At 39.5% G+C, this 12474-nt stretch overlaps 1 protein-coding gene across 1 annotated transcript; it reads left to right on the plus strand.

The window, feature by feature from the left end:
* Positions 1-846: 846 nt before the first annotated feature.
* Positions 847-12090, plus strand: LOC307126278 (zinc finger BED domain-containing protein 5-like; the record flags this gene model as incomplete). The annotated part of the gene is made up of 2 exons (XM_079816743.1): positions 847-2454; positions 11974-12090. 2 exons carry the CDS (start codon positions 847-849, stop codon positions 12088-12090), a joined length of 1725 nt encoding a protein of 574 aa, XP_079672869.1.
* Between the last annotated feature and the right edge of the window lie 384 nt (positions 12091-12474).

Raw genomic sequence — 12474 nt, forward strand, 5'->3', positions numbered from 1 at the left:
ATAAGCGCATTTAGTTTCATATGTTAAAATATTATATGTTATTTTTTTCCATCTATATGTTGATTATGAAAAGTGAACACCATGAGTATAGGATGCATCGGGGACATGGAGTGGGTCAGACATGATTGACCACTTCATTAAGTTTCGTTTTGTAGAAAGACTTTCTTTAGTTTAAAGTGAATTTCGTTTTGTATAAATTGTATCTTAATTTTAATAAATGTTTATTCAACAAATTGCCTGGATTTAATAAATAAGAAGCAAATATAGCCGCGATCAATTGCATTGCACGCGTGAACTGGAGCGCATCATAAATTCATATCTCATATCTCTTTAATTTTTTATTATAAATTAATTGAAACTCAGTTTATGCCTCATAGACATGAAAAATATTTAAGAAAGCTTTACATTTCTTTAAATGAAACTATACAAAACGAAAAGAAATAGGCTAGCTAACGTTACTCAATGTAATCCATGATGTGCATTTCTCTCTGTAGGCTAGGCGTGTTCAATACGGAGATGGCGATCTTCAACTTAATTTTTGCAGCTGACACAGACAGAAAAGACTAGTGTAGGCCTACTAATACAAATCAATGCACGAAATCGAACTTTTTTATTTTAAATTTGTATTAAGCTTTAACAAAAACAACCAAGGTACATTAACAATTCACTCAATATAACTGTCGAAATCGAACTGATAGCAGTAATTCAGGCTAACGTAAACCGGAAGTTTGTTTTTTGGATTGTTGTTCTACGTTGCCATAGCGACCATGTGAAATGTTTTCGGGAAAGTTGTGAATTCATACATCTCTATTGATATCTGTAACTCTGCGTGTATTAGCTTTAAAAATGCATCGTTTCCTTGTCCCAAGTCAACAGAAGTCAGCGTTAAGGGAGGAGACAGGACCCAGCAAAAAACGTAGGAAATATGATCCTGAATACTTAAAGTTGGGATTCACCTGTTCGGGGTCCGAGGCTGCACCTCTGCCGCAGTGTGTGGTCTGCAAGGAGGTGCTGGCAAATGATAGCATGAGACCATGCAAACTTCGGCGTCACATTGAAACCAAACACACAAATTTAGTGAACAAGCCCGTTGAGTTTTTTGAGAGGAAGCGTGACGATTTGCAGTCACAAAAAACAATAATACAGTTGTTTGGCACTGTTAACATCAAGGCGACAGAAGCATCGTATCGTGTCGCGCTACATATAGCGAAGGCAGGCAAACCACACAACATCGGCGAAACATTGCTACTCCCTGCAGCTAGAGATATGTGTTCAGTAATGCTGGGAGAAGCAGCTGCTGCTAAACTTGACGTGATCCCTATGTCTGACAATACCATCCAGCGGCGAATATCAGACATGGCTTGTGATGTCAAAGAGCAGGTCCTGGACTGTGTTCGTGAAAGCCCCTTTCACGCCATTCAGCTGGATGAGTCCACTGACGTCGCACACTGTGCTCAACTGATGGTGTACGTTCGCTTTATTAAAGACCTCAGTGTGCAGGAAGATTTTTTTTTTTGCGTTCCTCTACCCGCCCGCACAACAGCTGACGAACTTTTCAAGGCCTTGAATAACTTTTACGAGTCTAATTGCCTTGACTGGGGCCGGTGTTGTGGGATATGCACTGATGGGGCAAGAGCAATGACTGGCCGTCACAGCGGTCTCGTAAAACAGGTGCAGACAGTTGCCCCTGCGGCTGTCTGGAAGCACTGTATTATCCATCGTCAGGCTTTAGCAACAAAAAGGATGCCCCAAGAATTGCGCGCAGTTCTTGATGAGGCTGTCAAAATTGTGAACTTAATTAAATCGCGTGCCTTAAACGCCCGTCTGTTCTCAATTCTCTGCAATGAGATGGGCGCTAACTTTCAGCAGCTGCTCCTGCACTCCGAGGTCAGGTGGCTCTCTCGGGGCAAAGCCCTCACCAGGCTGTGCGATTTGCGCGAAGAAGTCCTCCTCTTCCTCACCGAGATTAACTCCCCACTGGCAAAACATCTGGCAGACATGAACTGGCTTGCTATGTTGGCCTATCTCTCCGACATCTTCGATAGGATCAACTCCCTCAACACCTCGCTCCAGGGCAAAGAGTGCCACGTCTTTTCGGCACACGACCAAGTGTCTGGGTTCAGGAAAAAACTGGACTTGTGGTGTGCTCGTGTTGAACGAGGTTCTGTGGAAATGTTCCCAACCCTGGAGGATGTTGCGGAGAAGACAGGGCTGCCTCTTAATTCTGTCCAACCGGTCATCACTGCGCATTTGAATGGGTTGCGTGAACAGTTTGGCGAGTATTTTGGAGAGGACGCAATGGGAAATCAGTGGGTGAGAAATCCGTTCGCTTTCCCCGCCACACCCAGTGATGGACTGAGCCTGCAGGAGGAGGAGGCCCTGGTCGATCTCAGCTCGAATGTGGACTTGAAGCAGAGACTGGCAGAAATGACGATCACGCGTTTCTGGTTGTCTGTAGAGAGCGAGTTCCCTCAGATCTCCACTAAGGCTATGCAAGTCCTAATCCCCTTCACCTCCACTTACTTGTGTGAGTGTGGGTTTTCCGCACTGACCATGATTAAAAATAAATACAGATCAAGGCTGCAGGTGGAGGACGACTTGCGTTTATTTCTCTCTGCAGTGCAGCCCCGCATCGAACACCTCTGCGCGTCAAAAGCGCGTCCTCATTGTTCCCACTGATATGGGCGGTTAAAAATTTAAATTCAAATGAGTGAATGACACGTGCAAATGACGTGAATGACACGTGCAAATGACGTGAATGGTGGATTTTGTTTATTGTTTAAATCTGAATGTATTTACATTTTTTTGTAATGCAAATCTTTTTGCAAATTGTAATGCAAATATTTTTGATCTGATAACATGCCTTCAATGCAGTTGACTGTTATGTGTTATGCGCTCTGTGAACAAAAAGCGTTGTCGTTCATTGATCAGAGAGCTGTCCATTGTGCTGATTTTGTTCGAGACGATGTGCATTAAAATGTGCGCTTAAAGAGATAGTTCACTTTAAAATGAAAATTCTGTCATCATATACTCACCCTCAATTTGTTTCAAGCCTGTATGAATTTCTTTCTTCTGCTAAACACAAAGCAAGATATTTTGTCAGTAACCAAACAGTTAACTGGTCCCATTGACCTCCATAGTATATATTTTTTTTCTTACTATGGAAGTCAATGGGACCAGTTAACTGTTTGGTTACTGACATTCTTCAAAATATCTTGCTTTGTGTGCAGCAGAAGAAATTCATACAGGCTTGAAACAAATTGAGGGGGAGTATATGATGACAGAATTTTCATTTTAAAGTGAACTATCCCTTTAAGACCCAGACACAAGTTTCACACTTGTAACATTCACATGTTAAGCATGTTTTGTTGACTTATGGTTAGGCCTACTGATGTTCTGTGATTTTTAAAAGTAGCCTCAAATAGGCCTGCATAAAGTTGGAAGTTATTTGCTGTTGCAAAGATTTATGAATGCACTTCTTAAAAAAAAAAAAAGGAAATAAAATACAATATGAAAAAATATTTACATTTTATTAGTTGTTATTGAAACTCATCATTGCCAGGAACACACAGAAGATGGCATTTACTGCCGAGGCGTGTGTGGGTTATAGCAGGCGGACAGGATTTTGGGGAAGGGGGGGCTCGGCTGTCCTTACCTACTCTAAGGGGAGGCTCACATTCACCCAATTTGAAAACCCCTGCTCTATACTATTACACTGCTCACACAACCCAGTTTCATGCTTCCCTATTATCTTAAGCGTACTATTTAATCCAGTATGTCCAAACCTCATTCTCGAAATAATGTCCTGTCCTGCTTCTGACTGTATGTTTTTAAAACTTGTTAGAACACTACTTGAATCTGACCCTATTACATAGCTGTCAACCCTCCCGTTTTTTCCGGGTTTCTCACGTATTTTAGCTCTTTTCCCGCTGTCTTCCCGTTTTAGTATTTTCCCTTAAAATATCCCGTATTTTTACGCTCTGATTGTGTTAACTCAGAACACGCAACTATCTGTGTCTGTGAAGTGGCTTGCTCTTGGATGGGTTGCTAGACCTCCAGTCCAGCAGGTGGCAGTACACAGACAGTAGCTTAGGCCAGTGTTTCCCAACCGGGGTGCCGTCTGACTAGAGCAGGGGTGCCGTGTAAAAGTCCTTAATATATATATATTATATATATAAATATTAAAAAAAATTCAAATAATTCTCTCTTTGTAAACTTTGTTCATTGCATGCCATATGTTCGAATATGACCAGTCATTTTCGCCGTCATCACCCGGGTTTAGAGCCAGAAGACGAGAATGAGAAGACTCGCGCGCTGTGAGAAAATGTGTCTCTGTGCGCTCATCCGAAAGCACGCACACGTCTCACAGCGCGCAAATATTGAGTTATCTTTCAAGTCTTGCTCTTGAACGGACAAAGTCACGCAAAAAGTATGTCAATATGTCCATCTTGATGAGTATTCTAGCAGACATAGTCTGTATATGCCTTGAGTAAACTTTATACAGTCGAGAAAGACGACGCATATCCGTGCTTTAGGTCTTAAAGGGGCAGTAGCCTTTACTGCTGTCTGTTTAATGTCAAACAACAAAAGACAGGGACATCACTTCGCTGCTGCTTGTATTTAAAATGATTTGTTCTTATTATTTCCTTTATTTTTATTTGACAGTAGTCCTTTTTTCCCTGAACATAGCAAATACTGAACCATACCGAAACGGTGAACCTAAAACCGCGTAACGTATGATAGGGGGTGCCACAAAATGGAGAACATTTTCAAAGGGTGCCATAACTGAAAAAAGGTTGGGAAACACTGGCTTAGGCTACTATCGAAGAAGAAGAAGAAGAAGAAGAAGAAGACAGTTGCAGCGGCGGGCGGGAGGAAGAGGGAAAAAGTAGCGGGAAGTGAACTTCAAGGAGAGTAGTAGATGAGTGTGATGTGCGATGATGGATCAGGCCGCTGACGGCTTTTTTTTTTTTTTAAGTGTGTGGGTAAGAATCGTGAAAAAAAAATCCCTTATTTTGTGGATGGAATCCGGGAAATCTCCCTTATTTTCAATGTTCAATGTTGACAGCTATGCCCTATTAACACTTAACTTGGCTTTTTATTTTCTACCCACTCAAGTGCTAAACGAATTGCCAACATTTCCCCTGTAAACACTGATAAAGTATCACTAATTCTTTTATTTAATATAACATTTAATTCTGGCATACTGAATGCTACTCCTACTCTATTAGTATCTGTTTTTGATGCATCAGTGTATATTTTACTAAACATAGAATAATGATCCTCTAAATATCTAATAACCTGAATCATATCTATACTTCTCTCTTTTTTCTGCTCTAAAAGGTGCATATCTACCCCTAACTCCCCTAATAGCCAAGGTGGAACACTGGATAATGGTACAGTGGGGCTTAACATTATATCCCCTATCCCTATCTCATTGACTGCATCTTCTAATTATCTAACAAAAGCTATTAATCGATCTTCTTTCCTTTTCTTGACAAGGTTGTAACACCTTCTGAGTCGGGTGATTTTCCTTATGTCCCTTTAAATTTACCCAGTAAGTTAATGCTATCTGATTTCTTCTAATATTCAATGACATTTCATTCATTTCTACTTGAAGTGCTGCTACTGAGGTTGTTTTAAAAGCACAACAGCAGATTCTCAAAGCCTGATATTGAATTACATACAACTTTTTTAGCAATGTTCTCGAAGCAGATTGATAAATCATACATCCATAATCAAGAACTGCCCTAATTAATCCAATGTACACTTACTTGTGGAATAAGGACTAAACTGAGCATGTGCGAAGTGAATCAGGTGATTTGTAACTAGTTCCTGATTGGACAGATTGGAGTTGTTACAACTGACCCGTGTTACAACTATCCCCGGTCTCCCCTACTTTTTACAACTATTCATAGGCCTACAATATAAGTTAAGTTTAACAACAGAAACAACAGAAATTTAAATTAACAGCTAAAACAGAAGAAAACATTTCTACACTTTCATTGAGCTGAGCGGGAGACGCTGGTAGAGCTGGACCGGGATGGTAATGCACAATAGTGACCCTAAGGCCTGTGCCAGCGGGACATCATCTTGCATATTTCCACTGTCCGCAGGTTTGCGGGGCTGAATCGTCGACGGCTGCCATGTCATAAAAAGTAGGCTACAATGCATCTGAGATGATGTGAGTTGAATAAAAATAAGTACTTAAATAAAGACTTGGAAGTAAACATATAAATGTTTAAAATATATTGTAACAGTTACATTTAACATAATAAATAAACAATAGTTGCAACTTAACGATTAAATATTTAATTTAATAACCATAGGCTACAGATTTACGTGCTAATGTCCGTTGCAGGCTTTAAAGCATGTCAAAATCCAATAAAACTCATAAAAAAGCACAAAAAAAACCTTTTCTGCTTCATTTCTCTTTTTAAAATCTCCTCGCGAACGTCCGCTGTCAGTTGTCACACACCTGCTATAGCCCATTCAACGATGCTCGGTTCAGTGTTGCCAAGTCTGGAATTGGGCTGCATTTACTGTTGATGTGGGTTGTTTGTAGCCTAAAGTCCACAGGTTTAAGTTGTCTTTACTTTAGCAATATTTCTACCGGGCGCCCCCTGCGTTTTGGCATATTTTGGCCGAGATTCCGCTACTTTTGCTTAGCAATTTGGAGGGGTTTTGTTCTGCAGACCTGGCAACCCTGGCCTTCGAAGTTCACGGCCTTCGAAGTGCGCACCCTTCACTTTGGGATACAGCTATTGATCCTAATGACCTTGATCAGCTGCAAGGCGTGTTTAATTAAGGCTGGAGAAACTCGGTGGGAAAAATCAGATACACTTTCTTTTGATATTGAAGCATTAATAGATTTTAGAAAACTAGAATAAATATACAGAATTTAAACATACTATAATCATAGTTTGAATATTTTGTGTTGAGCAACTTTTTCATATTAAGTGAATCATATTATGATTAGTAAATTAACATTCTTGAATGTGACTTTATGTATGACAACTGAATCGACTTCTTAAGTAATGTAATTTGTCTGGCTATCACCAGACCAAGCTCAATTGAACATTGGTCTGGGGAGTCTGCTCTGTATTTTCTACTGCACACGTGAGCATAAACGCGCATAAATTAAATGACTCTGTACGCAATTGGATAGTCCTTCAACCAATCAGACCACAAGAGGCGTGATAAACAAGCATAATTCAAATGACTCTGTACGCAATTGGATAGTCCTTCAACCAATCAGACCACAAGAGGCGTGATCAACGGGCAACGACCCCAAAGAGTATAGAAGCCCATGAGGCGAAACTCTGTTGTGTTATGGGTAACAGTCTGTAGATGGCGCTGCGGAGGCGCGGCCGCAATTATGGACTGAAAGCTGCATAAATCGTTAGCGCGCCTCACAACTGTGAAGATGAGCAAGTGGTCAAAACGCAAGCAGTGTTCTACAATAAATTGCAAAAATGATCAGTCCACCAGAAGCGATTTGGCATTTCATCGATTTCCAAAGGATACACAAAGGTAATAACCATAGACTGTAAAAAAATATGGATGTAGTGTCCGTGACGTCACCCATAGGATTCTGATGAGCCGTTCTGAAGCGCAAAGTATGGACGAGATGGCTGTCGCCATCTTGGCAGCGCGTCACTCCCGGATAACAGAAAATGGGCAAAGAGGCGGGACGTGGGTGGAGCTTAAGTGACGCGATGACTAACAGACAGCAGATAAATGGCTATCCACCTGTCACTCGAAGTGTCCACGCCCTTAATTATGCAGAACTTTAAGGCTTTATATAATGTAAACGAATGAGTTATAAAAAAATTCACCCCCCTCACAGTTGTCATGAAGGGCAAAATTAGCCGTATAGACCAAAACCACAATTTGTACCAGGCTGTAAACATGTTTTATTCTGCTGTAAAGTTGGCCATTTTAACATGGGGCTCAATGAGATTCTGCTCCCTTCTGGAGCCTGTCCCTAGCGGCCAGACGATGAATTGCAGTTTAAGGCACTTCCGTATTGGCTTCAAGAGAAACAGCAGGAGGTTGCCGCTTGGCCTTTCCACATGCGTTGGGCTGGGAGCCTTCCAAGGCCCTGAACTCCAAGCTGGTGACCCCAAAATCCCAATAGGGTCACCTGTGGGGTTGTGGGGTGCTCATCCTGCTAAAATGAGAAAAATAAGTGAATTGGGATTATTCAGGGGGTGGCCCTTGGGGGCGTATTAAAATGTCTTGTTTATACCAGAGCCATAGAGAGAGAGAGTCGCGACAACTCCATAGACTCCAAACGCCGCTTGGTAATAACTCATTTAAGTGGAAATATAATTTCCAAATCATATATATGGTGATGTTCACTAATTTCAAAATCAACATTTGAATAAATATCTTATTACTGTGTGTCTGCCTATATATTATTTCATGAATTTCTGTTATTCATATAACAAGGAAAATGCATAATAGAACATAAATATTGATAGATTTAAGGTTTGCAGTAATTTAATAATTGTATCTTTGCAAACCGTAAGTGGTAGGCTAATGAAAGCCGTTTTGGTGGGGGGCATACCCTTACGAAAAAGTACTATAGGAATCTTATAGTATTTTGGGACAAAATATTATAGTAATCTTATAGGAATACTATAGTAATTTGGGACATACTATAGAAGTACGATAAGACCACTATAGCAGCTTTAAAATATTATAGAGGTATTACAGAACATCACAGAAGTATGTTATGTTCTGTAATACCTCTAATATCCTAGAGCCGCTATAGTATTTCTATAGTAGTCTTATAGTAAACACTAAATTATCTAAACTGACAGCGTGTGTTGAAGATATTAAATACTGGATGACGTGTAATTTTCTGCTATTAAATTAAGATAAAACGGAGGTATTACTTATTGGTCCAAAAAACTGCCCACAAAACCTCCCACATTACAACTTTAACTTGGAAGGATGTCTTGTCACTTTATCCACTACAGTAAAAGACCTGGGTGTTATATTAGACCGCAACTTGTCTTTCGAAAATCATATTTTATATGTTACAAGAACGGCATTTTTCCACCTTAGAAACATTGCTAAGCTACGTAACATGCTATCTATTTCTGATGAAGAAAAGTAAGTTCATGCATTCATGACCTCGAGACTAGATTACTGTAATGCTTTATTAGCTGGTTGTCCTGCATCATCAATAAACAAGCTACAGTTAGTCCAAAACGCAGCTGCTAGAGTTCTTACTAGGTCAAGAAAATATGATCATATAACACCAATTTTATCATCTCTACTCTGGTTACCTATTAAGTTCCGTATCAATTACAAAGTATTGCTACTGACCTATAAAGCCCTAAATGGTTTAGCTCCAGTGTATTTAACGGATCTTCTATCGCCCTACAATCCATCGCGCTCTTTAAGATCACTAAACTCGAGGCTTCTGGTCATTCCCAGGATATCTTAGTCCACTAAAGGAGGGAGGGCTTTTTCACATTTAGCTCCTAAACTCTGGAATAGTCTTCCTGATATTGTTCGAGGTTCAGACTCGCTGTCCCAGTTTAAAACTAGATTAAAGACGCATCTCTTTAGCCAAGCATTCACATTATAATTACCTTTTATACTACAGTTAAATCGGATCAAAAGCATTAATATTCTGAACAGCAGCTATGCTAATTATTTCCCATCTGCTTTTCTGTTGTTATCTCAGGACACTAGTCCCGAGGTAAATAGTTCGTCAGCTCCAGTTTGTATCCAGCCTCTCATGGAGACTTCAGATGCCCCAACACCTGTGATGAGACGACTCGACGCCAGTGAAGAGACGACTCAACGCCAGCGTTGGTATGGCCTAAATTAATACATGATTGATTAACTTTTTCTAACATTTATCTTTAACATTCTCTTTCTAACATTTTTCAATGTACATTTATGAAATGCACTTTCTGTAAAGCTTCTTTGAAACAATGTGTATTGTGAAAAGCGCTATACAAATAAATTTGAATTGAATTGAATTAGTACTATAGTAATATTTTGTCCCAAAATACTATTTTCCTTAGGGTAATTAGGCCATGCATAACCAACACATAGACGTTTTCTTGTTTCTTTCATAAACATTTTCTGTCATTTAACGTTGGTCATCCTCATTAATGTATTTTAAATTGTTTTTATTTTAGATATGACGGCCAGAAAAAATTAAGTTATGTTAAGTTTTTGTTATGTTAAGTTGGTTCAGTGCCATTGACTTTGCCATTGCGTTTTCCTTCCGTTTTCAGTCCATAATGGCGGCCGCGCCGTCACGTCATGGGGGCAACTGTTGCTATGGAGCGTTCTATTGAGTTTCGCCTCTTGGGCTTCTATACTCTTTGACGACCCATCGCTTCTCTATCCATCATCGTGATAATCCCTCCAATAGCGGGCCAGGTGGATAAGCCAGTCTGTGATTGGTTCCCGCAAAAGTGTACCAGAAGCAGTAGAAATCAATGTACGGGTTTCCAGACAGAGTTGCCGGGCGAAATCAAATCGCTGGAAGATCAGGCTGGGTTTACCCAGTCGATAATGTCATGCTTTCTTTTTCAGATTTCAGAGAACCCAAAGGAAAAGAAGCAGTAGTCTGATGCAAGCCAGATTTTTAAAACCTGAACCGTTGGACCACCTGTAGTTATAATGACATCAGACTTCACACTGTTAAATAAAATAAATTGACAAAACTGCTGAGAAGGTGTTATTTATATTTTAAAAGGTTTTCTCCAAATTTGAAATGGTCAATTGAAGTGTAGTTGAAATATTAATGTAGTTTCAACTTTAACTTGGTATATCAGATGGCAGCATTGTTTTTCAACATTTGTTTTGTTGTCATTACATTTCAGTTGTATTTTCAGTTTCAACAAAAGTGATCTAGAATCAACATCACATTGTCACCTTGATCAAACAACATTCCCATTTTTTAATGTGTTGATTCAACATCAGTGATGTAGAATTCATCCTAAAGTAACGATATTAACGATAAAGATATTACCAAAGATTTTTGATAATTTCAGTGTTGATTCAACATCAGTGATGTAGAATCAACATCATAGTGTAACATTGATTCAACAATATTACCATTGATTATTTTTGTTAATTGCAATATTGATTGTTGATTCAATAGCATTACCATTAACATTTTTATCTCTCCATTGATTCAACATTACATGCAGGTGCAAACATGATATTGAACTATCAGTTCATAAAGTTGATTCAATGATATTACAATTAATTTTTGTTGAAATCTCAACATTGTTTCAACAGTAACTGAGGGTGCAAAAGTGATGTTTAACAAAACTACTAGAACAGCCGTGAGGGGTCATTTTGACCGCTATATTATAAACTCTATAATCTCTAAATAAATTGCCCAAATGAGAGATTAATGTATTAACTGTGTTAGGATATCTTTTAAAAAAACAAATAACATCAACATGTACATTTTTTATTTAGTTAAAAATGATAATTATACATTTAGAAATATTCGCATCATTTCATGGTAAAATGTAATTATTGCATATTCAGTATTTCTCTGTATTTATTTTACATAACTCAGAACAACAAAATAACATTTAAAATGATCTATTTGATTATTATTTATTTATTTTTTACAACATTTATGATACATTATAACACAGAACATAAGCTGGAAACAAGCAGCTCTAAAGTTAAAAAGAGTCACGAACGAAGTTTGGAACCATAAAACAATTACGCTACAAATTTTATATTAAATAAATATATGATATATTATATATCTATATCGTGCTCGGCTATTTAAGATTCACAGTCAACACAAGTTACTTCTGTTCTTCTCGCACAATTGCCACACACGGGTTTGTGGCATTTGCAGCAGGTGTCGTGCGTTTTATTTTGTTTGCAGATTCTCCGCACCTGGCACTGTCTCCGTTTTGGTGTCAGTGACGGGGGTTGATTTTGCTTTTGTTTGGGACCTTGTGTCAGGATGTGGGCATTGATGTGGGCATTGATTCCAGCAAGGTCAAGGATGTTGCAAAATACAGCCACTGGTCATCTACGTGTACCGCCTTTCACAGAGTATGCCCGTGCCATCTGATCTAGGACATACACCCCATACTTGGTGTTATTGTAATTGGTCACAGACTCCGGCTTTGCTTTCGGCCCATCAGTGATGCCCACGCTTGTGTGCAGGGAGCTCAAAATGCACACATTCTTCCTCTGCTTTCCCAGGTATATCGTGAGCGTCGCAACCGCACATTTTAGCACTTTTTGTGTTATACAACTCCGCATGCTCTTTTGCGGAGGGGGGCAACTCGCGCTTACTTTTTCCCATAGTGCCAACCAGGCTCGTCTTCTTGGCCTGTAAGCCGGTGGCCAGTTTCAGTGAAGTGAAGAAATTATCTGTTGTAATATTTCTTCCCTTGCCCAAGAATGGTTCCGCCAGTTTCAGCACCACACTCTCTCCCACGAGCTGACCTCTGCTTC

The sequence above is a fragment of the Gobio gobio genome, assembly GCF_949357685.1.
Source record: "Gobio gobio genome assembly, chromosome: 5".
Taxonomy (NCBI): Eukaryota; Metazoa; Chordata; class Actinopteri; order Cypriniformes; family Gobionidae; genus Gobio; species Gobio gobio.